The following is a 25104-nucleotide window of genomic DNA, read 5'->3' as shown; positions in this document are numbered from 1 at the left end:
GCAGCACAAGTAGTCGTGTTGTATTCCGATGCCTTAGTGGTGTAGTACTTGGAGTCTCGGTGTAGTACTCCGGCTCTTTGGTGATGTAGCTCGGGGTAGAGTTATAATTCAGAGCTCCGGTGTAGTAGCTCGGAGCACAAAAGTTTTGGTGTTGAACTTTGGAGCCTTGATTGTGCAGCAACCGGTTGTTACGTACGTTGGTGTGTAGTTAGGTGGCAGTATTGCGGTTTGGAATCCACCATACCCAGGAGACATCGGTACGCCAGTAGTCGACCCAGCCATCAACGATGCAAACCCCAACGGCAGCACGACGCCATAATTAACTATACATCAATAAATTTAAACATTACTATTCAATAATAACTAGCATTAAAAAACGGTCATAACATTAATACAAAACACCTTATAAAAAACAGAATATTTACCCATTATTGCGAACTACGTGCAAAAGTGCACATTATACGATGAACAACCCAGTTGTGACACATAATTTGCTGTAATTGTTGTCGTGTAGAAGATGCTCAATTGCTTACACGACTAATCGCTTTCTCTCCTTTTATCTAATTTTCTCTCGTGGTCGACCAAACTATCACCCAACGGCACCTTAACGCCACAATTAACTATACAATTAACAAATTTCAAAATTAATTTTCAGTTGAAATTGTTAAACAACTATAAACGAGATCTTTGTTGATTCACGACTAGAATTAAATTAACAGTATTTACCCATGATTGCGAACTGATTGGTACGATGAAGAATGCCGTGGGAGTTGGTGACAGGTAGAAAGTTGCAGTTGCTGCCGTGTCGGAGGTCCTCACTCGACTAATTTTCCTTCATCTTTTCACTCTCCTTTTATACGATTTTTTTTTTCATACTTCACCTCCTAAGCCTTGCGGCTTTTGTACCTGCTTGATAATGATGCACCACGTGTCGTCCTCACCCAACCTCTACACCACATTTACAATGATCTCTGTGACCTTCGAAAGTGAAGGATATGCAAGCTGGCCTTTCCTTCAGCAGGTTGACGTTGCTGGGGATGGGTCTACAATTCTACATTACAGCCAACATCAAAAATTCAAAATAATATGGTACTTGCCCCCCCCCCCTCCACCGCCTTCACCAGTCCACTACACTCCACATCCTCAGGCAAAGCAATACTACTAGTAAGGGCTCAAAAGCTTAATCCCTAAACACACAGGTTTCTCTTACTTCCTACAGTCGAGCCATCTAGTGGAAAATCGAGAAACTCGAGCTATCTAATGTGAAAAAATCAAGAAACCCCCCCAAAAAACGATAATACTGTCACTTAAAAACCCTTCGAGTATCTTCGGGTAATTCAATTAATTTAAATTACTAAATTCCATTAAAAAAATTGAGAACGAAAATGGATTTTTCAACAATCTTTAACATCGTCACATAATCAAGTGAAAAAAAGTGGTTTTCTTGTGTTAACAACTAGCATGACAGATGGCTGCACTGTGCATCCGAAGTTTGTATTTGTTTTGTAATTTGCTTGGAATGTCATTTCCTCAATAAAATTAGATTTAAAAAAATAATTGAGTATATAGTAAAACTTAAACTGCTCGAGTGCCAAAGATATTGAAAATGGAATTTCGAAATATAACTTCGTCAGAGCCCCATTTTGTAGACAAAGACACACAAGAGGTAATGGGTACTTACCAACCTGTTTTCATGGAATATTCAATTTTGGCTGAATAGTAAGTTGTTGGTTTCCTTTGTAATCAAAGAAGGTCATTCAATTTAACCCACTTTTCTTTATCACAGCAATGCTTTAAGAGACCAATCCAAGATTTTGCAAGATGTATATGTGATGCCTTCTGCCAAAGACCCCCTGCGTAAGATGAGAAACACAATAAACAATGAAAATACTGAATTTTATCAGTACCTCTTTACTTTTTTTACAGATTGGTTTGGCCTTATCTTTTTGAGAAGTGGTTACTATGCAGGGGCAGTGTTTCGTTTTCACATCTTCATAGGAAAAAGTTTTCCCCAGATTGATATTCCTGTGAGACACATTTGTCCTACTTAAATTTTAAGATAGATATATTAATTGACAGTTGCCAATGATTGAATACCCTAGAATATCGTTTTATCTCCGCCAATCTTCCATCCCAAAGTTGACCCGGTTTCGGGTTACATGGAGACTCGATCGGCTTTTGGCAAATGGCAAGTTGGTGTACATCACATCTGGCACCTACTTTTGTACATAAAGAAATCACTTCTCGTCATAGAGAACCGCGATTCAGTGAATCAAGTTGCAGCAGACTTGTAGGACTACTTCAATAACAATCTAATGCCTTAACGAATAACGAGTAACAGTGAATCGATATTTTGACAAACAGATTCACACACGATCTGGCCGAGTTTCAGACGAGGGTTACCGAATGCATTATCGAATGCAAAGACCATCTCAATGATTCCAACCAATTTTCCACTGATGCGCACTACTTGAGGTTCTCAAGTTACAATCCCAACATTCACGGAACGTTTCGCAAAGCTGTAATTGCCAATGCCAAATCAAGCGGTACGGCTGGCAACAAATCCCTATCGTGGGTTAAACCCGGTTCGCTCCAACCCTGTTCTAGCCAGGATTGAATAAAATGCACCGGATTTACTTCTGTGATGTTTTCCTTCCAGCGCATTCTAGAGGTAATGTAATAAATGTTGTTCGTCGTTAGTGATTATTGGTAATTTAAATTATTTAAATCAAAATTACTACGCCTAGTGATGAGAACAGCATGACTTTTTCATCTATGTGTTGGAGTGTAATATACTTTATTTTGAAGGGCATACACCGAATAATGGCCAAGACGAGGAGTTTGATGAATTTTAAAATTTCTGACTTGCACACTAGGTTACACTAGGCACATGGATGGGTAGCCTGTATCCCACTGACTCTACGTCTTCCACATATAAACGAAACAGCGCTTTTCCCATCTTGTTCCTCGCCTAAACAGTGGAGCCTGCATATTTGAAGAATTCATTTTTTTTCCTTTACTAAAGTATAGTACGCATTATGAATGCCTTAAGATCCCTCATTTCCTGCAATGCGAACAAATAAACGTTGTCTTATTGTTAACATCACGAAAAATCTCGGTTTGATTTTTACTGTTTGGCTTTACCTCATCGGAAGACGAATGGGCCAAGTTTTTGTAGGTGCGAAATTCGACGGATTTGTTGAATTTCTTAAGAAGGGCTGCACTTTGCTCTCCCCATCGGAGTGGAACGATAGGATCCGAATCTCCGTGGCACATCATAATTGGAGTTTCCGTGTTGCCGGCAATTTTCTTAAGATGTCAATGAAAGCGTTTGTAAAAATATGCCAATAACAAAATTAACTGAATTTCACGTACGGCTGGGAAACTATCACGCAATGGAAGCCAGCAGGAGAGAGCCACCACACCACCCAGTGTGTGTTTGGTGACCAACGAAGAGTAGAGTGACAGGGCACCTCCTTGGGAAAATCCACCAATAACTATACGATTGGAGGGAATCCCTCCCTTGATCTCTTCCTCAATAAGACTCTGGACAGAGACAGCAGCTCTCTGAATTCCTTCCGTGTCCTCACCAGCACTCAGGTCAAGGCCTTTGAGATCAAACCTGTCAACCCCAAATCATTATTAGCATGTTATCATCGACAGAAATTAATTGATGGCACATACCATGCTGGCATCCTGAATCCAGAATTCAAAGTGACTGGAATTGTTGGTCTGATAAAATGAGATGCTGATTAATGGAAATGCTCATGTCTGCATGTAAATTGGTGAAAGCTTAAAGTGCAAACTTACGCAGTCGGGCATACCAATTTGACGAAAGCTGGTTTGATTTCAGCCTTGATTGTTCACACACAGTAATTGTTGAAAAAATATTAATAACATACAAAACAAAATTGCACCATTTTCACATCAGATATTGAATTCCAGCTGATGGGATTTACTACTTACCAAACTGCTGGCCCAGCCATGACTAAATAGAAACATGAATAGCAGTTAGATAACTTATTGATTATTATGTTGAGGCAAGCGGCACTGTTGGGCCTAAACTACTTACCCTGTGTCTCCCAATCCGTGAAAGAATATGACCTATGGCAACAACGACACGAAAGAAAACGAATGCCGATAAAGTTAGCATGGGATGATATTGACAGGAAATAGAAGATCGTTACCGTAGCCGTGTGTTTTGCGGAAGCCTCGATGACGACCTTGCCTGCCATGACAATAATTATTGATCGAAGTAAACTGCAATGATGCGACAAGGTACGGTCGGTGAACGACGGTTGTTAATTCTTAATTGGAAAGGTTCTGTCAAAATACGGGGTACACCGTACGCGTTTCTAAACAGCATCCAGCAATGGCTGTCCAATGTACCGGCGTTTTCAAAATTCGAACAAACACAAAATAAATTATTCACACTTCATCGACCCAACGGAGAACTGACCAATGAAAATGAAAATTATTCAATTCCTTCTTTACAATTGATTTCTGGGTTTTTTTGGTAAACCAAAAGTTCTACTCAAGTTTTATTGGATAACTACGTCTGCTGCAAACGTGACTGCCAAGACTGACCAAGCAGTTTGCAGAGACAGTAGGTGTGACGGGTTTTTGACACTTACACAATAATCCCGAGTAAAGAAGACCCATCCAACAGGGAGATCGAGTGCTCGACATCCCAGATTCAATCGAGTCACGTTTCAAAGATGGACGCGTTAAATCTGCATATGAATAGAGCTCAGACTGCGCAGGCATCAATAAATTGATATACAATAACACGATTGCCCAACATGTTTTTCTTATTGTTTCTTATGAGATATATTTTTATGACACTTATTCCAATGTGCCGTTGTTGGTATACACATCATGAGAATGTTGTCTTGACACGTATTGGCTACAAACCCTAATGTGCGAGAGAAATGTCAAGAAAACTGTTGTAGCCGACCGTTCTGACTCCCGTCGTTTATTATATTAACTTTCGTCGTGGCAAATATGAAGGTTGTAACATATACTATTCATTAAATGAATTGCTTTCCGTCAACGCAGCCAAAGTTGTGCTGCACAGCCCTGATTTCGAATAATCTGATAATAAATGACATCATAATTCTTGTTCTCCCAAATGAGATTATTATGCGATTCCCGCGTGAATAATACGAGCGCGCAGGGAAACAATTGGGGCACGGCCAGGTCGTGTATCCTCAATCAACATATGCAGATGCGTGTCTTATATACCAGTAGCAACCGTTGGATAGATACATCAGGGAAAACCAAGAAAAGAGAAGAGGAAGAAGAAAAGTATCTCATCACCATTTCAAATCCCCCGTTGGTTGGCAATCTGAATGCAAATACACGGGACGTAAATGTTTCTATGGAGAAGATAGTCTTGTGTCTTTGGATTTGTGAAACTCTTATCGCCCAGAAAAAAAAGAGTTCTCCTCCGCTCTCTCCAAATGAGCCAACAAGGCGACTGACGGTGGCTATAAAACGGCCACATCTGCGTGAAGAGCAGCTCTTATTTCTCGACATGTTCTTTCTCCGTCATGTTTAACTGCCGACAGCAGAGCGCTAAAGAGTTGCCGTCACGACAAGATGTGTGTCACCACGCCAACAGCCAGAGCAGCCAAAAACTAAAAAAAAAATGTTCAAAGTAAAGTAAAAAAAAATAACTTTCAAAAAGATTCCGATAGATATTTTATTTGCAATAGATCGAAGCAAATGTGAACGAAGGGCACGTCACAGCCCAGCGTCAAGCCCAGTGCGAGCACGCACGTATAACTCGTTCATCCCTCCGAATCCTCTTTGGCAGAGTATTGGAGAATGAAAAGAAAGAAAGAAAGAAAGAAAGAATCCCATCTACTCGACATGACTCGAGACGAATTCCCTGCCACATCTACAAGAGGAGGGAGGAAAAAATAGTGACTTTTGGGTGTGCCCCCCGAAAAAAGGAGGGGGAAAAAAGTGATATATGTATATAATAACCAACCATCACATAGAGGAATGGCTGAGAGATATGTCAAGCAATCAACATCACTGATTCGAATCACAGAAAAAGAAGAAGTAATCCGAATACAAGAAAAGAAATCGCTACAGCCTACACAAAAAATGCTTTTCCTTTTGCTGACGACTTCTGTTGTGTGTTTGCCTGTGGGTCAAGAATAACAATGAACTAATCTTGGAATCTCTAATCTCATTTGTAGAGCTAGTCCTCCATAGACGTGATATTACATCCTATGTTACACATCTAAATCTATAGTGTCTGGTGTACAGTACATCTATCGTATAACAAGCCGCCAAAGTTCTATTCATTGCGGGAGTGCATAAACACAGTCAGGAAGGATATCATGGGGGTAGTAGCCTAGAAAAGGAGCACAGAGCACATGCGCCTCAAAGAGCATTCAACCGAGAGCCAACATCGCGCACTGATGACTCTAGACGGCATCAGGAGCAGCAGCACAGCAGCAGCAGCACACATGAAAGATGAGGAACTGTTTGTGTTAAAGACCAGTCGTGTCTGTCCGACTGTTGCGTGCTGACACCACGCCACCAGATCGTTGGCAACAGATATCCCAGCTGAATCAGTACCGAACACACTAGTGCAGCAGCAACAACAACATACGCACACGTTTCTTTTGACTTGTGTCGCTGACATTCAAAAAGTTTCTTCTTCCAACTTCTTTTTTTGATTGGCTCCAGCTACTAGGAGCCCTCGTGACTTGCACGCGATATCCATCAGCAGACGCCCGCGTCCGGGGAAAAAAAAAAGGCGGCAGAAGACACGTCCATTGATTGGTTTTTTTTTTTTCAGTCAACTCCGTCACTCACCGGCCCGCCGAGGTAATATCACCAGCTAAAAAGAAACTTGTATTCTCTGGTGTCGTCTAGAAATATCAGGATTTTTATCAGCAGGATCGCAAACTTGTTTTTTCTTCCCGTGTAGAGAAAAGAGAGACTGTCAATACGTGTTTAAGTTGATGAATTTCAGGGTCTTCTCTATAGGGGGACCGTGTTAGAATATGCTCCGATGGATCTCATCTATACTAGGCGGCTTGAGAGGGGTCTATTCAAATATAAAAATCCGTTATTATATTCAAGCCGGAGTCTGTGTGGGAATTAGATGGAATCTTTTCTGGTGCGCAGGAAGAAAAGATTGAAATTTTGTCTTGGTTGATTTACTTAAATTTTAGAAATTGTGTACAAACAGTTTAGATACTTATTATATTCGCTCGCTTATTTCCTTTGGTTGACAAAAACTGCCAGCTGTTGACTCGCGCACTGCATTTAGGGTCCAGTACACACAAAGTTCCATTTTCATTCTTGGATTCGCCTGGAGGAAATAATAATAAAAAAAAAAAGAGAGCCAACTGACATCAATAATCCTTAGGCTATTGTTACTCTTGCAGCGAGCAACGGAGAAAGATTTAGGGCCTATACAGAATGTGCTGTACAGCCCGCCCATATCAGGAGAGGCGCCTTTGGTCAGGATCACCACTGGCATAGAGAAGAAAAAGAAATCCTCTGGAAGGATTTTCACGCTGTAGAGATTCCAATGGTTATTGGAGAATAAGCTACTGATGACCCAGTCAGATATATAAGACGTGGACCAAAACTCCAAAAGCTCTTGAATTCGGCGTTGCAGCAGATCCAGCCGGAATTGTGATCGATGATAAAAATTGCATATTTCATTCGTTTCTTTTTCTTTCTGTTGGGAAAGAAATAAAGGGACACAATCAATGAATGAACCGACAAAGTTATAAATAAAAGACTTTCCAATTCGCACTTTTTCAAGTGCTACGACTGGCTGCTGGTGCTGCTTTTAACTGTGCGTGCTGTTCTTTTCTCGGCATCGCGCCGTTTTATTTGTACGTGATTCACAAGTTTCAGCTCTTGCGCTTTCGTACACTATGTATGACAAGTATTAGAAGATTAAAATCATCCCTCCAGACACTCAGCCTATACTGTTGGCAGCATCAATCCACTCACGGCAAAACTTGGTCATGTGCAAAAAAGGCTAGCTCCTCCACACAGTTTGTTGCTCTCTATGTGTATATATAGACTACCCTGTGTAGTTTGTTTAACTCCTATAGCCTCGCCGACTGTGTAGTAACATCAGATGAAAGAAAAAAGGGGGGGGGGAGATAGGCCAAAATAGCTCTGCGCAGAGCAACAACAAACAAACATACATATTACATATAAATGTGTAGGCCTACTGAATCATTCTACTGCTGCCGCTGCGATGCTGGGATATGGTGGGCCGTGTTCTCTGAAACTCTTCGATCGACTACAATTTAATCTCGTGAATAATACGACACTTTCATTTCCCCTGATATTCCATGGAAGGAAGACGGAAAGTTCGACGAGGGACTGTGGAAACAAGGCAGAAAAAGGGAAAATAACACACACGGAATATCTGGATTGTAAGCAGAAAAAAAGGGCGACGACGAAAAGCGAACGTGAGAGGGAGAAAAGGTTTTCACACATCTTCGCTTACTATCGATTTCTTTCCAGACAATCAAATCTATCTCGGCTCTTGTGTATAGGTCCCCCCCCCCCCCCCCAACCACTCCCTATATACACACATACACACAACAGGATCGTTTATGTGATCGTTTTCACGAGGAATCTTTCGTCGGTCGATCGTGTCAATCAGTACAAATAAAACGACAGACTGTACAGATCAAAGTGACCCAAAGAACAAACAGTTGTCTTGTATTACGTACCTAATAAAAGGATATTTGTTTCTTGTTTAATATGAAACCGAGGAAGAATTAGGCCATCGATATTTCGTTCAACAACCGATCAACACTACAATCACGCTCTAAAAGAAAATTTCAAAAGGTATAATGAATATATTAAGCTCTTTCCCTGTACACATTTTTGAAGGAGTGCATCTAGTCTAACAGCTCAGCGAAAATTGGTTAATATTATTCACGAGAGATTCTCGCCTTTGTTGTTTGCCTTTTGTTTTGTTTTTTGTTTTTTCCCGGTTTGATCAAATCTCGAAAAAATCAGGAGCCTTTCGCTATTTCTACCTTGTTCACAACTCGTGCTAGCTGCTGCCTATTTATACCCCCAGCGTGTGTGATATGAATGCGTATGAGAAATTTATGCAAAAGAGTGATTTGAAAAGAGAAAAGAACATTTTCCAATATGCTCTTTTTTTGTTTTTTTCTGAGTAGAAGAGAAAAGAAGTGCTCTCCTAAATTCGTGCCACGCGGGAGTCAGCATCATCTTGTAGACATAAAAAGAAAGAAAGAAGGAGAAAATATATATTTCCAAGCGGCGTTTCCTCTCTCTCTAGGAAATCAGTCGACCGTAAATAGAAGAAAGGCCGTGCAATTCCGGGCCGGTATATGACGACGATCGAGTGGTTGCTGGCTCCCCCATCTCATACATAAGACTGCTGCTGCGTAGTACATAGAGAAGGAGAACTCTACAGCACAGTAGATATTGACAGTCTGACCTAGAGCTCTGCTATCTACATGAAGGGCCGGCCCACCCAAAAAAACACATTCGACTATTACGCTGTTGGCCGCAGCCAGCTCTCTCTCTCTATTCTGTTGCAGCTGTCGATGGACAGCAGCAGGCAGTGAATCATCCGGAGACGACGACGACGACATTTATCTTCAAGAATATAGAAGACTCTGCTGTTCGATCCATCTTCACTAAAGATATATAAGGCTTTGGAGAAGATCCTGCACCAACAGCTTTTCTTATAGTCTTCATTCTTTCTTTCCTAGGATCGAAGCTATATCCTACAGCAGCTTGATTAGATCAGTATTATTATTATTATTATATAAATGTTTAGGTTATAACGACTAAAAGTCACCCTCCCCAGGCACGTAGTCCCGATTCAGGAGGACGAGAGGCCACGAGGATCGAAAAATTGCGGGACAACAAAGGACTTGTTTTTTAATTAAAAGTTTGACAGAGAAATGTAAATTTGAAAAAAAGAAGTTTCGAGTTCAGACTCAATAACCCAGCTGTTTATGGACCCAACTATATTTATGGAGACGTTCTCATGTTTTCCTCATCTTGTCCCATACATTTCCTCTGAATTACAAAGCTCACAACTAGATTGATTATTTGCTGGCTGACTTTCTTTAACAGTCCAATTTGCAGCAATTCACAACACAAAGTTCTAAGACTACGCCCAGTTGTTTCCATGATAAAGATGTAAATCGCCCATCAGTTAAGAATGAAGTACAGTACCTTAAACTACAGCTGAGCACACGAAACATTTAAAGGATTTTTCAGGGATTCTAGATGGGTAAAATAGTCGGCAAGACACAACAGAAACAATCGTGACAGACTTAAAAGATACAATTTTTTTTTACTTTCTTACCCAAAGATTTGGTCAGGAATCAGAGACTCTGGAAGGATGCTAGTCGATACGCACTTCTTCTGCGGAAAGAGTTGAGAAGGGACCTAAAACCATTAAATATTTCACAAATATCGTCTCATTGTTTCGATTGTCAAATTCTCAATTTGTCAAATTTCAAAAATTCCGAAATATCTGATTTAATTCAATTATTTATAAAATCTTGCTCTAATTTAACTGACTGTTACATTATTTTATTTTTTAAAAAGTGTAACAAATTTATTGCAATGAAAATTTCGGACGGCAGCATTTACCAAAGAGCAAAGAGGCGTAAACGAAAATCTCCGGTGATCGATTGGCAAAGTTTTAAGGAAAACTGAGCTAGTAAAATCTTAGACTATAAAATTCAATATTTCCTTTAAAAAAATTCTGGAAGAAGATGAGTAGAAGCGTTTCACTGGAATCTGTCAACTCTTTCCCGTAGATCCTTAAACATGTCGTCTGATATCCTCCCATACGACAGCCCATTTGGCATTCATCTCATCTGCTAATAATAATAATAATAACAGTTCGTGATTTTTTGTCTGTGTGCTGGATTTATACGCAGCAGTGCCTTGTGATGTATTGTTCATTCAATGCGTCACATCTGCCGGCAAATGGGAAAATATATAGACAAGGATCTCTCTGAGCTAGGGCCTTGTCACCGAGTTGCATTATATATATTAAGGCAGTGTGTATAGCCAGCAGGATCGAAGACTGTGTTTGATTCAGCAGCTTGTTCCATCATCAAATGGAGTAATCTCCATCCCGATGCTGCCCATCATCAGAGCTGTGCATTGAATTAATCAAGAAAGTTCTCCCTCCCTTATTCGACCGACACTGTCTCTACACTATCTACTCACCCAGGGCTATAAAGCAGCAGCCGTAAAAGGGCTTACATAATATAGAGAAACGGAAATGATCTTATTGCTTGGTCGACGGACGAATGGAGTTGGCTGTACTACTAATTATTACCTTCCGCTAAAAGCTATAGGCCCTGAAAGGTGCTGTATTAGATTTAATAGAATCAAGAGAGAGAGATCAGACTAGGCTACTATTGAAAAATAGGCCAAACTCAATACATTTACGTCTATTTGTTTGGCGGGCAGCAGCAGCATATATTTCAGGCTTCCCTGCGGTGTCGTTGCTGGTTAGCCGAGCATATCTTTCACTCTCGGCTGTATTTTGCTGCTGCCGGTTGGTGCAAGTGCTGTGGTCGCCCGCGTCATAATATCGCAGAGTTCCACATATACTTTTGCGCGTGGACCCTAGGAGCGTTGGGCCATGTTATTGGTCGCCCGACTTTGCTTTTTCTATATCGCCTCATTTCCTTCTTCCGGCAGAAGCAGAAGCAGCAGGGTCGACAAATATATTATATTCAATACGCCGATATTATATAGACCATATCAAACTGTATTTTTTTTCGAATTTTTAGATTTATATGGACTCTGGATAGAGTGTGTATGTATGTTGCGTAGAATATTGATGCCAGATCCATTTCCTTCTTCTCTACAAGAGAAATTGATTCGGTTGGAGGCAACGCCTAAAGGTTAGACAGCATCCAGTTTTTTAAAGGAAACAGAAAATGATAATCTCGCGTTACATTTCTTTCTTTTTTATCCCTTTTGAAGTCTAGTCTATAATATCACACATTATGAGCTAAGTTGCCGGAATAATGTATTCCAATTGAAAAATGAGCTTTACAGTCAAAACTCTTTGGTGTTTAATAGCGCGGGTGCCGAGACTCTGGCGCGTTATTAAATCATCTGATTTTCTACATAAATTCCCCGGCACTTCTATCGCTAAACTTCTTCTGCATCCGACGTGGAATAAAGTCTACACACACATAACGCGCCGAGCTGTAGCCATAAAACATAATAGCAGCACCGAGAAAACTGCTATCGAGGCTATTATATATAGCTCTCTCATGTTATTAGTGCAAGCAGCACATATACACACACAGACACCAGCAGCAGCCAACTGGAGACTGGAGGCGGTTTTTAACCAACCACTCGAAGCGTCTCGATCGATAATATACGCCCTACACCTATTATGGAGGACTATATAACACACAAACACACACACACTGGGCTATAGAATGTGTCTGTGTGTGTACATGGTTATCCAAGATATAGACTCTATGCTCACCAGAATGTCGAAACAAAAGTGCGACCGACTATTACCAACAGCTTGTCCCACCCAGCAACATTTCATGTCTGTCGATTGATTTGACTGGCGCTGGCAGTTATTTATGTCTGTGCCAGAGCTCAACTGTTGTACATTTGCGTCAATTATAATATGATATAGTAACCTATCAATAAAATAAGAAGAAACAGTCCATTTATATTCCAAGGACATAGAGCCTTTGAGATAACAATGTCTGTCCAATAAACCAAATTAAACTTTGGGATAAAGAAATACGTCAGGGGAAGCTAAATGATAAATAACTCGGGTATCACGTAACAATCCAACTGAAAATCGTTCCAAACAAAGTAGGGCAATCAACCTGTGTAGAGAATCGAACAATGTTTCGATCCCATTGACAAATAGAAAAAGTCCGACGAAAAAGAGACTTGATCCTCAGTCCATAGAAAATGATGAGACGTGATTGCTACATAATACACAATAGGTCCTATGCCAGAGCCCAAGGGCATACATAGAGTAAATGTCTATACGTCTTTGTGCATGAGTTAACTGCAGTTAACTCATGCGAATGATGACATGTCAACAGTTTCCATTACACAAATGTTTGATTGCAACAGCATATCAAACGCAACATTCATGCTGTGGTCTGGGTTTTACAAATTGTCAATCAGGATCGGCGGGCAGGCGGATGAAATAAAAAAGAAAAAAAGATATGGCGATGGATGGGGAGAACCGGATCGTTCTCAACGTGGGCGGAATCCGCTTCGAGACCTACAAGACGACCCTGAAAAAGATTCCGGCCACCCGATTATCGAGACTGACCGAGGCCCTCGTCAATTACGATCCAATCCTCAACGAATATTTCTTCGATCGCCATCCGGGCGTCTTCTCGCAGATCCTCAACTACTACAGGACGGGCAAGCTCCACTATCCGTCGCACGTGTGCGGGCCACTCTTCGAAGAGGAACTGGAATTCTGGGGGCTAGACTCCAATCAAGTCGAGCCCTGTTGCTGGATGACTTACACCGTCCACAGAGACACCCAGGTAATAATAACTTTCTCTCTAAATGTCTAGCCATTAATAACTGGCATTACGTAAGAGAGAAACATTTCGGGAAAACAATGAGATATATCAAATAATAGAACTATGTGTAGCCTATATAGGGAGGCAGCGTAGCTAGATTACGTTGGCCTCGTGCATCCTTGGCTACTGCTCTGTTAACCTTCTATAGACGTGACTTTCATGCGGCATTCAATTATACGCGCACCGGTGCGTTATAGTAGAGATTGTACAAAAGAAAAGCCAAAGAATAAAATAGTGAGTGGGAGAATAGACAACCCAAGTTGTGTGTGTACACACTATAAAAGGGGGAAAACCTGTTCTATACATACGAATTAGCTTTTCCTGCATTACACATCATAGTATAATTTCCTTTCTTGGCCTATATTTAATAAATAATGCGTTAGGAATTTTTTTCTAGATTTTTAGATTTCTAGATTCTAGATAGAATAAATAAAAGAAACTTTTTTCTTTTTATCGTTGGTTGTAAAATGAAAATGTAAGTTGCGTTATGTAGTACGCGGAAAAAAAAGGCCCCGTCATTTGGTACATCTCGTACGTAATAGTCGACCGTTTTGATTGTACCTAATTTACTCCATTGTATACGCCGGCTGTCCTGGAGTCACATATTCGGACGGCCTATATTCTACAGCACAGCTTACACACACAGTGGAATATAACAGTTAGTTTTAAACGTATTATCATTTGATTGGCCGGAGCGTTAACGTTATGATTATATATAGATATTGTTATGGGAGTACACATACAGAGGCTTTATTCCCTATATAATAGCAGAGCAGCCTGGCTGGCTGGCTGGCCGGCAGCAAACTCAACCGACCGCACCCCCCCATTATTGGACAATAGATTGGCTTCGTTTTGGTTCACAGCTCAAGACTCGCCTATACTTTATTTATTACACACAGCCGAGCTAGAGAGAGAGAGAGAAGCTGTGCAGCCCAGCAGTTGCTTATATAGTAGGTCGATCATCATGCTCGGACTATTTTATTCTTACTAAACTAAACGCTCGGCGCTATATAGGCTAGACTCTAGATATACTACTACTGCTACTACACACATCTATATATAATACATAATATATATAATAAACATATCGCAACAACGGACGGAAATGAAACCGATCCATCCGGGCGGATGATGCCGCCAGACAAAAGGGCGACCCGCCTAGCGGCTGATGCGCGTGAATTCGCCCAATTCACCCGATTTAATTACTTAAGCTAATGTCTAGTAAAATGTCTATGGATATTCCGCACTGGTACGACGAAGCGGTTGCCGGGCGTGACTTTGAAGGTTTTCAACAATTGCAAAAAGGGAGGAGGGACTTTGCTGCTGGCTGGCTGAGATGCTGGTGACAATTCAATTAGATGTTGAATCACCGAATGCTGCTGTGCACAACAGGAAACTGTATGATTATTCACAGAATCTTGTGTATAAATTCATTTTGAAATTATACGTTTGAACCTGGCGCCCTTTTAACTTGTTGGCGGGTCTTTTTGAAAAAAATAAAAAAAAGTGTCAATCAAGGACACACGTACGGCAGAGGCCAAAACTTTTGTCAATTCCTTCCACATCTTCGCTTGCTGCCGGGATTTGTTGTTGTTGTCCCGATGAAACTTGGGACTAAAAGGCGTCGAGTTTAATCAGATTCAAGTTGATCCACACACTTCCGAAAGTCGAAAAAAAAAACTTTCGGTCCAAAACTTTCCTGATTGAAAGGTCGCGCCATCTTGAATCTGATTTACTTTTCTATCTTCTTTTTTTCAAAAAACTTATTGGTGGGACCGCCGTTTATGTTGACACGTTTGCGCATCAATCACACGTACGCAGTTTTCCGGAATTTTAAGTTACATCGAACGAGAGTCAATAGGTAGACACAATAAATCAGCAGCTGGGAATTTTCAATATTGACACACAAAAACGTCGCGCAACTTTGAGATTATTCAACTCGCGCGCCCGCCAAAAAGAAGTTCAAACGATTTTCGTATTCCAAGTGTAAATAATCCCAAAAGCGAGGAAGATGATGGGATTCCCATTGTTGACATTTTTGTCCCACCCGAAAAAACTCTCAGACGAGGGGAGGAAAAAGAAAACGTTTGTGAGGAAATGAGGAAACGAATCGGCCAAGACGAGGAAGTCTTTGACCATATGTGTGTGCGTGTGTGTCTGCTGGGCGCGATATCACATGATCAAGGAATTCCCCGTCCAGCCATCCATTTCCTTCGTCACATGACTGAGTTTAATCAACGAGAGATTGGATCCCATGCGCTCTGGCGAAATCCTGCACACCATGTTGTCTCAGCTGTGTGAATCGAATTTCCCTCCTTTTGATTTATTTTTTGTCAAATAATTTATATAGCAAACGTTGGCCATTTTGGACAAACTGGACATTGAAACGGAAAAGCCAACCGAAGAGGAAATAGCCAGAAAATTCGGTTACGAAGAGGATTACCTTGCCGGACGCCTTAGTAAGTTCATCTCCCCATTCGTAGCAACTTAAGTTTGTTATTATTAATCATTGCGTGACTTGTGTAATAAGAAAAGAATTGATCCAATTTTGTTTCCCCCCCTTGCAGGTTTATGGCAGCGATTCAAACCAGCCACATGGTCGTTATTCGACGAGCCCTACTCATCTCTACCGGCCAAGGTAAACTAATATACACTCAAAATAAATACATAGCTAGAGCTAGATATACATATACTACACACACATCGAATGTAGCTATTATACAACGGAAGCCGGGCGTCTTCCGCCCAATCAATAAAACCGTTCAATCTTGTGGCGAAGGGAAAAAAAGAGGAAAATAATCGACAGACAGCTAGCTCTAGCTCCCACACACACGCAACTATACAAAAGAGATGTATTGGGCCTTATACATATTGTAAAAAAAGTGTATAAAAGAATATAACTCTCGAGATACCCTACAAGAGCAGCTGTTATATACATTCCGCCATAGGACGTCGAAAAGAATACCGCAGGAAAAGTCAACTATAAAGTTAATTTTTGTTTAACCATTTTTCTCGGTGCCAAGGAGAAGATAACCGTCTTGATAGAGCTCCATCAAAAGCCGATTATTCGACCGGGTGAAAAAAGAAAGAAAAATGTCGTTCAATGGCACTCGTCTCTCATTATCGTCTCAAAGTGACTAGCGCCTAGAACTCGTTAATTCCTCTTTAGACTCGCTTTTTTTTTTTTTTTTGATTATTTTCTTTGTGCGCAGCTCAATATGGTGTAGATGATGCCATAATGTGCTATACACGCGGAATATATAGAGATATATATACATAGTCTAAAGGGAAATATCGGTCTGATGGATAAAAAGGAGCTTGGCGTGATAAAAGCGATTTGATTTTCTCTCATCGCGGCTTTCCGCTTTTCGTTATACACATCATCACTTTGTGCCTAGGCTGAGCGCCGAAAACTAAACAAAAGATGCGAATAATATACTATAGAGAGCCTGGCGTTCAATAGAGAAAGGATATATCATTCAATCAGATGCGCTGGGTGATTGGGAACGAGTCCCTCGATGGAAAACGCGCTCATCTCGAAGAATAAGAAGAAGAATCGAGTCCGCCATTCATCGGAGCATTCCATTAAGATTCCTTACATATCGTCCGGTGGATTATCCAACAAGAAATCAAACAAACCCAAACTCAGTTTTACTTGTTTTAGAAAATATGGGTATACATAGAAAGTGTTTCACTTTCATCCAAGACTTTAGATCATTTGATGATTTGATAATCAATCATCATCAAATTTTTTAGTTGCACTTTGCTTGAAGCATTTCAAGTAACAAACATTTTTAATTTGATTGTTTACCCACAAAGTTGTGAGGTAAAAAAAAGGGCCTGATCTGCAGTCGTTTACAAGTGAGTTATTTAAAAAATAACTTGACTGAGTCAACAAAGTTGACAAGAGAAAACAATTCCAGTCAACCGCATAAGTCAGAAATAATCGTACTCCGTTACTATCTAACATAGCCAACGCCAGCCAAAAGTAGAAACGGGAGAATAGAGATCAATTTGTCCTACCTTTATGCCTGGGAAATACGGCCAAGCATCCACAAGTGTTCCTTCCGCAGAAAATTTGCATCCACCAGGCGGGATAGGAAAATGGGTGTACTCGCGAACACACCCAGCACATTCACATTCACATGGGTGTCCACGAGGACATAGGGAATTTAAAGAAAGGGGAAGAAGAGATCCGTCTTGACATCGGTAGTTTCTCCAATCAATCTAGATGCTGTTTATCTAAATAAAAATAAAAAAAATGGGTTACAAAAAATATTGACAGAATTAACAACAATTAAGGAAAAGTTGAAAGTGAGACAGTGGGTGTACCCTAATTATCAATAAACAGGAGAATTTAAGGTTTCCATGGAATACACTGGATTAAAGCAAGTCATTGGATGTATCATTTCAAATATCTAGCAGGTCACAGGTTAATAAAACTAACGAAAATTATTACCCAAGTGATAATGAGATTGAGACAGTCAATTGTTGCTGATGACAGGGTCAATACCAGCCGAAGCAAAACTGGGATATCTTCTAATTGTGATGGCTGGCTCAGTCGTAAAATCTGAACAAAAGACGAGAAGGTTACATACTGCAAACATAGTCAGAAACCAACACTACACAAATTTGAAATAGGTTTAACATCTTCTCTTAGAACTCCCACAATCATTCCATTTGTATTCTTAGTTTTATTTTACCTGATAAACAGCATGGAGTGTGTCTTAAGCTATATTGCATAAAGAGACGTGAGCACGCGACCACAGTCAACACGACGACCACGTTTTTGCAACTTAATTTGCTGTGCTATTTTTCGTTCAGCCACGTTCATTTCCAAAAAATGACTGTTGTTTGTTTGTTTGATACAAACAGTAGGTTCCCCCGTTTTTCTTTGTTATCTTCAACTCCGTCTCTTTTTTGAAACTTGTAAATACTAAATAAAACAAATTAGAGCAGACGACATCAATCTTCTAATTATTAAGATATCGATAGAATTTGAATCGACTCATCCCAATGATCAAAGCGGCTTTTTCAACGATTATTTTAGTATTGGAAATTTGGAAGTCAAGATAGAAAATATTATTGAAATAAAGAAAATAAAAATAATTGTGCTTGCCAAAATCAGAAAGTTTATTGCTGGTGGTTTCTGATTGGTTTCAAATTTTATTCCTTAAGAATAGATAACAAATGCAAAACAAGTAACAATAACAGATTAACAGGGTAACTCGTGGCGAATACTCAATTCGGAGAAACCAACAAGGTTGAAAGAGACGTCAACCTACTTGCGGCCGTAACCTGCGACAACAAATCAAATGTGTAATTACATGAAGAACGTTAATTATAAGTTGTTGAATTAATTAATTTACCGTGATGATGGTGATGATGTCCGTGTCCGTGTCCACCGTAGCCACCGTATCCCCCATATCCCCCACCGTAGCCTCCGTAGCCTCCGTAGTTTCCGTAGCCACCGTATCCACCATATCCGCCATATCCGCCATAACCTCCATATCCTAAATAAGTAAGAATTAATATTTAGAATAATTTAATAACTGAAATGAGAATGATTTAGAGAATCACTACGTCTACAAGACTAAGCATTAAATGTAGTCAGTAAATATTTACCATGCCTACGATGTTCCGCAGTCGCCAAGTCGTCGACGCCTTGATCCTCGGCATTACTTTCAACTGCAACTATTTCATCTCCTGGCTCCTGAAAAGGCATGCTAAGAACGCAGTGAACCACCATAAGGCAGACTAAGAGTAACTAGAAAAAGACATAAGAGTGTTAATAAGTAATACATGATATAAGAAATAAAATATAACTTGAGCTGCAACTAAAAAAGTTTAGTACAAATTGTTACCTTGTAGCTGAACATTTTCGCTGCTGTAGAAGAGTTGGATCGTTGTTTGCTTCTCGATTGAGAGTGTTTTAGTCAATGCTAGCACCTGGCTTATATACCAGTTTGAATGAAAGAACTGGAGGACATTCTTTGTCTGTCACGCGTGCATTTGTTATTGTTACGGATTATTATTTTTTGCCATGGAGGAATGAACTTAGCTCTACTGGAAGCTTCGTTCCTTGTGTGAGTATGAGTATGAATATTTGTTCGTGGTTTTCCCCCACAGAACCGGCCAACACCAGTTTCATAATACCGGTTTAATGGCCGTTTGTGTGTGCAAGGGACTTCCCTCACACCCGGCCTCGAGCAAAAACTGGCATCAATTTAGATCGTCGTCCCGGAACCGCCCGCAACTTTTATTATAAATTCAGTTTTCTTTTAATCTAACATTAAGTAGTTCACGCCATCAAGGCGCTTGAAATACTACATGTGTCACGAATTTTTGTAGATCCCCCCCCCATTGACTAGCATGAAATTGCAAAATATTTTTTTGCTTTGTCACTATATGCTGTCAAGCTTGAGTAAGACGGAAAATCCGATTTTTATTTCGGAATATAATGGCAATGAACGAAGCAATGGGCGCCATTGTTAGTTCGTGCATCAAAGCTTCATGCTGTTTCGAGCGTTATTGAATTAAAGATTGGCCCTGTTCGATAGCCAAGCCGAAATTCGACATCACAATTATTTACAGCGCCCTTCGTTTCATTCCGATGATCAGCAAAGTTTGTTGTTTGCCGCACCAAATGAAGTCACTGAATTCTCGACACCACAGACTCATTTTCGAAGTAGTAAACACCGAAAGCAGACGACACTAATCTTCTATTGGCCGTAAAATTAAGATATCGATATTGAAATCGAAAGCAGGATAAAATTCACAAATAATTACTTTTACGAAACCGCTTTAATAAAATAAAGATCTTCCAGGACCTTGTTGGAAGTCAAGAAGGAAAAATGCTCATCAAAAGACGAACCACCAAAACGAATAACGGGGAATGCCTATGTATGATGGCTGGCCTTATCTGTGTAAAACAAAAAGAATAAACTGAATCCAGCAGCAGATAGACACAAAACATCCATAATAAAATAGAGAAATGAAAATGTTTCTTTTCGGTTAGGCTCCAGCGAGATCACAAAAGAAGATTTAGCCGAGCGTGAATGGCAGACGAGAAACTGTCTATATAAACATTACACATACTATATATAGTATATAGATCTTGTTTTGTTTGCCAAAAACATATCATCAAACGGGAGAGCTGGGGACTTTTGGGGGACGTCGCCCAGGCAGTTGCTTTTCGTTCATCGGCATTCAGAGCGAATGCATCAAACGGGCGGGCCTTTTTAGGCTGGAAAAAAAGGAGGAAAGGCGGATGGATGGATGAAGAAAGTCAGATGGTTTTGAAGTTTCTCGTGATAGACGGACCGAATAAATAAGAATCATACACATCCATAGCTATACACACCACCAACATCTCTATACTCTATCTCTATACTACTACTAACAGTCGAAGGATGCGAGGAAGGATGTGTATTAATATACCAACTGTATTACTTCTGCTATATTTCTATATCTTGTGCTGGAAGACCTTGCCATCATGGCCGACGCGCTAACTTTTTTATAGACTCCGCCATATTCTTTTATAGATTGAAATAAAGGGGGAAGTTGATCCGTTACACGGTAAAAAAAAAAAACAACCAAATGGTGACATACTTTTTTATTGCGGGAAGACACAGATGAAATCGCGTCGCAGACAAAGAGAAACGATTGAACGCCGGGCAATATAACGGCGGACGAGTTGACAGGTCGCCCGTCCCGAGCCTTTTTTCCCCCCCTATACAGCCACGCCCTTTTTGACTCTAAAACGTCGATGATTGGAAAATGGTCAAAGTGCAAGAAAGAAAACGACGTGGCACATCTCCGCGACGCCTTCTTTGGAATTCAGTCAAACGTGAAATGGTTTTCGCAGGGAAATTTAAAAAACAAAATTTAAATATTTTCCCGCTCTCGATTTAAAACAAACGACTGAAGGAGTTCTAATAAATTCTTGGAGCCACTTTGCTCCTTTTATTTTCGTGAATATCGAATGACCCGTGTAATCGACGATAAATTAAACATCGAATCGATAAAAAGTCGAGACTGACTGACTGATGACGTCAGTCAACGTCGTGCTGCACTGCAAGTGATATACATACGCAGAAGCCCATCACGTTTGAGACAACTCGAGTAAGGAGTCTCTTGATGGCCGCGGGATGACGACGTCGGCGTGTATCTCCCTGGCGAGTCAATTAAAGTCCTTGGCATCGGGTCACGTACTGCACTTTATACGTGTGTGTCGTGTATTATGCGGCCAGCAGCTGTCATGTCCACGGTGTAATTGACGCCGCGCACTCGACTCGACTATCTCGGATGGAAATTTCGCCTCAAACATTTCACGTTCACTTTTCTGATTTATTGTAATAGTCAAAACGCCCCCATCGCGAGCCCCCGCGCCATTTCCCTAATACAAATGGAATGATAACGAGTTTCGCGCTCAAATGTGTTCAAATCGATGATCGAAGATCTAGTGAAAAGGACGAACCTCTCGTAATAACTTTGGGAGTCATCCATTATCGTGATTATTACATATAGCCTTTGGCGTATTAGATTTTCAGAAAGGAATTATTCGAGAGGAGAATCGATAGACATGTTATAATAAAAAAGGCAAAAGTTCTTTTCTTCACTTTCGTTTTTTCAAGACTCGTGTGTGCTGCATTTGTCACACGTCAAATAAAGAAGTCGAGAGGCAAAAATTTCAAATGAAAAATTCTATTTTTTTCCTCTATAAATTTCCTCTCAAGGGAGTGGCTGTCATTTCCGTGTTTTTCATCTGCGTTTCTGTCCTCTCGTTCTGCCTGAAAACTCACCCGAGCATGAGAGTGCCATTCCTACGCAACATCACCGTCAACGGACCGGGAAACGCCTCCTATTTCTTGCTGGACAAAGTTAAAACCGGTAGGCTATTATTAGCCAACTAATGTAATAATCATATCTTTTATAACCGCCCCCTCCGTTGTCCTATATTTCTAATATTGATTCCATCTTTCTCTACACGCTAATTGCAATCATTTTTCACGGTCCCCCCGCCCTATAGACTCAAAACTTTGACGTCTAATTAACTGGCCGAAACTCTTCTATGTTTTACTTGAAATTTAATCACCTGAAACTTTGCACTTTGTGCTGTCCGTCTCATTATACAGAACCGCACGAGGCTTTCTTCTACGTCGAATTGGTACGTTATCATTATCACATATTTTAAAATGATAGGCTGCAATTAATAAAACCCAATTTACGCAATAATCTCACGTCTTTTCCTTGATGCGCAACAAACAAACCCCCCCCACACAACCGCACCCGGACAACTTGTTATCGACTGGCGGGGTTTAATTACTGTAAACGAAGGTCTGCAATATCTGGTTCACGTTGGAGATTTCCATCCGTTTCGTTGTCAGGTACAATGTTTTTGTGCGATCGCTAATGAAGACGCCGCGCTCGTTTCTCAAGGGACATATCCTCGAGAGTAGACGTACTAGTTATATTCGTATATACGTATTCCGGTCATTATAAAATCTAATTAAACATTAGTACCGCGGCAGCAGCAGCAGCATAGCTCAATATATTTTCTCTCTCCTCCTAATCATTTTCGTCTGAAATTTCAGTCCGGACAAATGCGATTTTCTGCAGTCGCCCGTCAACGTCATCGATCTGGTGGCAACGCTCTCATTCTACACCGACATGCTCTTGCAGGCGAGTGCATCTCTTATTTATTCTCTCAACTATTTTATAATAGCAGATAGAAGATCATCTATCCGGCTCGAATTCAATTGCGGACGGGGGTGTGTGTAGTGTGTGTAATTATTCACGAAAATAAAAAAAAACACTTTCCAGGAGCTGGCTCACCATGTGGATAATGCGGATATTCTCGAGTTCTTCTCCATCATCCGCATCTTGCGACTCTTCAAATTGACTCGACACTCGCCCGGTCTCAAGATCCTCGTAAGAGTTTTCTTTCCTTCTTCTTCTTTTTTTAGCTGAGATAAATGACGATGAGTGAAAGCGTTTCACCGGAATCCATTATCCTTTTTCCCTTCCACGCTCCTTGATTGCCACGGCGATGCGATGGATATATTAGATCCACACGTTTAAAGCGTCGGCTAAAGAATTGACGCTGCTCGTCTTTTTCCTGATGCTCGGCATCGTCATCTTCGCCAGTCTCGTCTACTACGGCGAAAGGCTCCAGGCCAATCCGCACAACGATTTCAAAGTAAAAATGATGTCTTCATTTCTCACATTTTGTCGGCGCACTTTGTCATCTCTCGTCACATCAAATATTCAACTTTGCTTTTCACTTCATGTGCAGAGTATTCCGGAAGGCCTTTGGTGGGCGATCGTAACCATGACAACGGTCGGCTACGGAGACATGGCGCCTAAAACATGTAAATGATGCTATTATGATGATTTAGAAGCGAAAAATGAATTATCCATCGATTTTTTTTTTGAAATGATTGCGTTATGTAGATGCTGGGATGTTTGTGGGTGCGTTATGCGCCTTGGCCGGGGTGCTGACCATCTCTCTGCCCGTGCCCGTCATCGTCTCCAATTTCTCCATGTTCTACAGCCACACGCAGGCCCGGTCGAAATTGCCAAAGAGGCGGCGGAGGGTTTTGCCAGTGGAGCAGCCGAGAAACAGGAAGCAACGGGTGCCAGATCGGGCCAGCAATAATCAAGGCCAGCAACAACAGTCCAGGGCGGATGGAATCGGACGTCGATTCGCCGCTGGAACTACGAAATTAACTCAGCCGTTCATCAACCGACTTGGTTTGTCCACCTAGAAGAAATAATTCAAATAAACTAATAATTTTATTAAATGTTAAAAGGTTATCTGAACGGATCGGCGAGTGACAGTCCAGCAGTTGTCGTTGCTCCAACTGGCGGAACATCTAAAATCCCTGGACCCCTACTGAGGGTTCACAGCACTGGAGGAGATTCGAAAACTCTCCACGGTATTAATTGAAATTCAATTAACTTAAATTTGAATTAATTTTGATCTAATTTTTGTACTTACTCCGTTATGGGGGATGTAGTGCCGGTGATTGTGGCCAGCAGTCCGCCTCCGGCTCACCAGGACATTGTGAGTTTCAGAAGTCAAGATTGCGTCACTTCGGGCAACGGGAAATCCGGACAAACATACGCACTATAAATAAAATAAGCAACGTTTTCTCTCATTTCATAATATTTACTTGTTTCATACTATTTCGACGTGTTTCCTCCCTTCCATTATCGAAATTATTTCATTACACACGACCGGCCAAACAAAACTAAACAACATTTTTGACTCCGTGATGATGACGTATACGACTCAAAGTGTATTTAATTCTTTAATATATTATTATTGTTAATTTGTATATAGATAAATGATCGATATATAACTATTGGTGAGATCAAACGGAAGGGAAACGAGACGTTGAATTTTTTGAAAAACATGCAAAGAAAACCAAACAAATAACATTGGAATTTTTCCGTCTAACATTTCGTAACGATAATTGATACGCACAATTACACAACACCG

At 40.7% G+C, this 25104-nt stretch overlaps 4 protein-coding genes across 5 annotated transcripts in view; 2 read left to right on the top strand and 2 right to left on the bottom strand.

Moving 5' to 3' along the window:
- The window catches only part of LOC124193001 (AKT-interacting protein-like), a 37224-nt gene extending 34123 nt beyond the window's left edge, over positions 1-3101 (top strand). The window contains exons 1-6 of one of the 2 annotated variants that reach the window (XR_006873956.1): positions 1451-1719; positions 1787-1857; positions 1927-2027; positions 2103-2290; positions 2365-2671; positions 2877-3101. The gene's annotated coding sequence lies outside the window, so the exon portion shown is untranslated. Of the gene's footprint in view, positions 1-1450; positions 1720-1786; positions 1858-1926; positions 2028-2102; positions 2291-2364; positions 2672-2876 lie in introns of those variants that run through there. The other variant, XR_006873955.1, reaches the window with a different exon arrangement.
- LOC124193003 (acyl-protein thioesterase 1-like) lies at positions 2781-4373 on the bottom strand. Its single transcript, XM_046586634.1, has 8 exons — positions 4188-4373; positions 4073-4104; positions 3967-3988; positions 3811-3854; positions 3685-3732; positions 3376-3622; positions 3145-3309; positions 2781-3064 (listed from the first exon to the last, which is right to left on the bottom strand). The coding sequence occupies exons 1-8, from the start codon at positions 4233-4235 to the stop codon at positions 3020-3022; spliced, it is 651 nt and encodes a 216-aa protein (XP_046442590.1). The 5' UTR covers positions 4236-4373; the 3' UTR covers positions 2781-3019.
- Positions 4374-13185: 8812 nt separating this feature from the next.
- Positions 13186-24981, top strand: LOC124192975 (potassium voltage-gated channel protein Shaw-like). The gene is made up of 13 exons (XM_046586591.1): positions 13186-13559; positions 15949-16057; positions 16166-16236; positions 22337-22490; positions 22736-22767; positions 22938-22987; positions 23195-23282; positions 23424-23531; positions 23668-23799; positions 23896-23971; positions 24054-24353; positions 24413-24538; positions 24620-24981. The coding sequence occupies exons 1-13, from the start codon at positions 13227-13229 to the stop codon at positions 24733-24735; spliced, it is 1695 nt and encodes a 564-aa protein (XP_046442547.1). The 5' UTR covers positions 13186-13226; the 3' UTR covers positions 24736-24981.
- On the bottom strand, positions 18708-19693 carry LOC124192991 (glycine-rich cell wall structural protein-like). The gene is made up of 4 exons (XM_046586613.1): positions 19463-19693; positions 19224-19365; positions 18968-19111; positions 18708-18896 (listed from the first exon to the last, which is right to left on the bottom strand). The coding sequence occupies exons 1-4, from the start codon at positions 19475-19477 to the stop codon at positions 18880-18882; spliced, it is 318 nt and encodes a 105-aa protein (XP_046442569.1). The 5' UTR covers positions 19478-19693; the 3' UTR covers positions 18708-18879.
- Positions 24982-25104: the final 123 nt, after the last annotated feature.

Source organism: Daphnia pulex, chromosome 4 (genome assembly GCF_021134715.1).
Source record: "Daphnia pulex isolate KAP4 chromosome 4, ASM2113471v1".
Lineage (NCBI taxonomy): Eukaryota > Metazoa > Arthropoda > Branchiopoda > Diplostraca > Daphniidae > Daphnia > Daphnia pulex.
The sequence above is the reverse complement of the archived record's forward strand: the minus strand, read 5'-3'. Positions and strand labels throughout refer to the sequence as shown.

What these genes read in the sequence shown, in the direction of transcription:
- LOC124193003 (XM_046586634.1), bottom strand. Translation starts at nt 4,235, where the DNA reads ATGGCAGGCAAGGTCGTCATCGAGGCTTCCGCAAAACACACGGCTACG. An exon ending in TGCGTGATAGTTTCCCAGCC is followed by an intron (nt 3,310 to 3,375) that starts GTACGTGAAATT and finishes TGACATCTTAAG; the next exon opens with AAAATTGCCGGCAACACGGA. An exon ending in CCCATTCGTCTTCCGATGAG is followed by an intron (nt 3,065 to 3,144) that starts GTAAAGCCAAAC and finishes TTCGCATTGCAG; the next exon opens with GAAATGAGGGATCTTAAGGC.
- LOC124192975 (XM_046586591.1), top strand. Translation starts at nt 13,227, where the DNA reads ATGGCGATGGATGGGGAGAACCGGATCGTTCTCAACGTGGGCGGAATC. An exon ending in TCCATCCGTTTCGTTGTCAG is followed by an intron (nt 22,988 to 23,194) that starts GTACAATGTTTT and finishes CTGAAATTTCAG; the next exon opens with TCCGGACAAATGCGATTTTC. An exon ending in GCCGTTCATCAACCGACTTG is followed by an intron (nt 24,354 to 24,412) that starts GTTTGTCCACCT and finishes AAATGTTAAAAG; the next exon opens with GTTATCTGAACGGATCGGCG.
- LOC124192991 (XM_046586613.1), bottom strand. An exon ending in TGCGGAACATCGTAGGCATG is followed by an intron (nt 19,112 to 19,223) that starts GTAAATATTTAC and finishes TTACTTATTTAG; the next exon opens with GATATGGAGGTTATGGCGGA.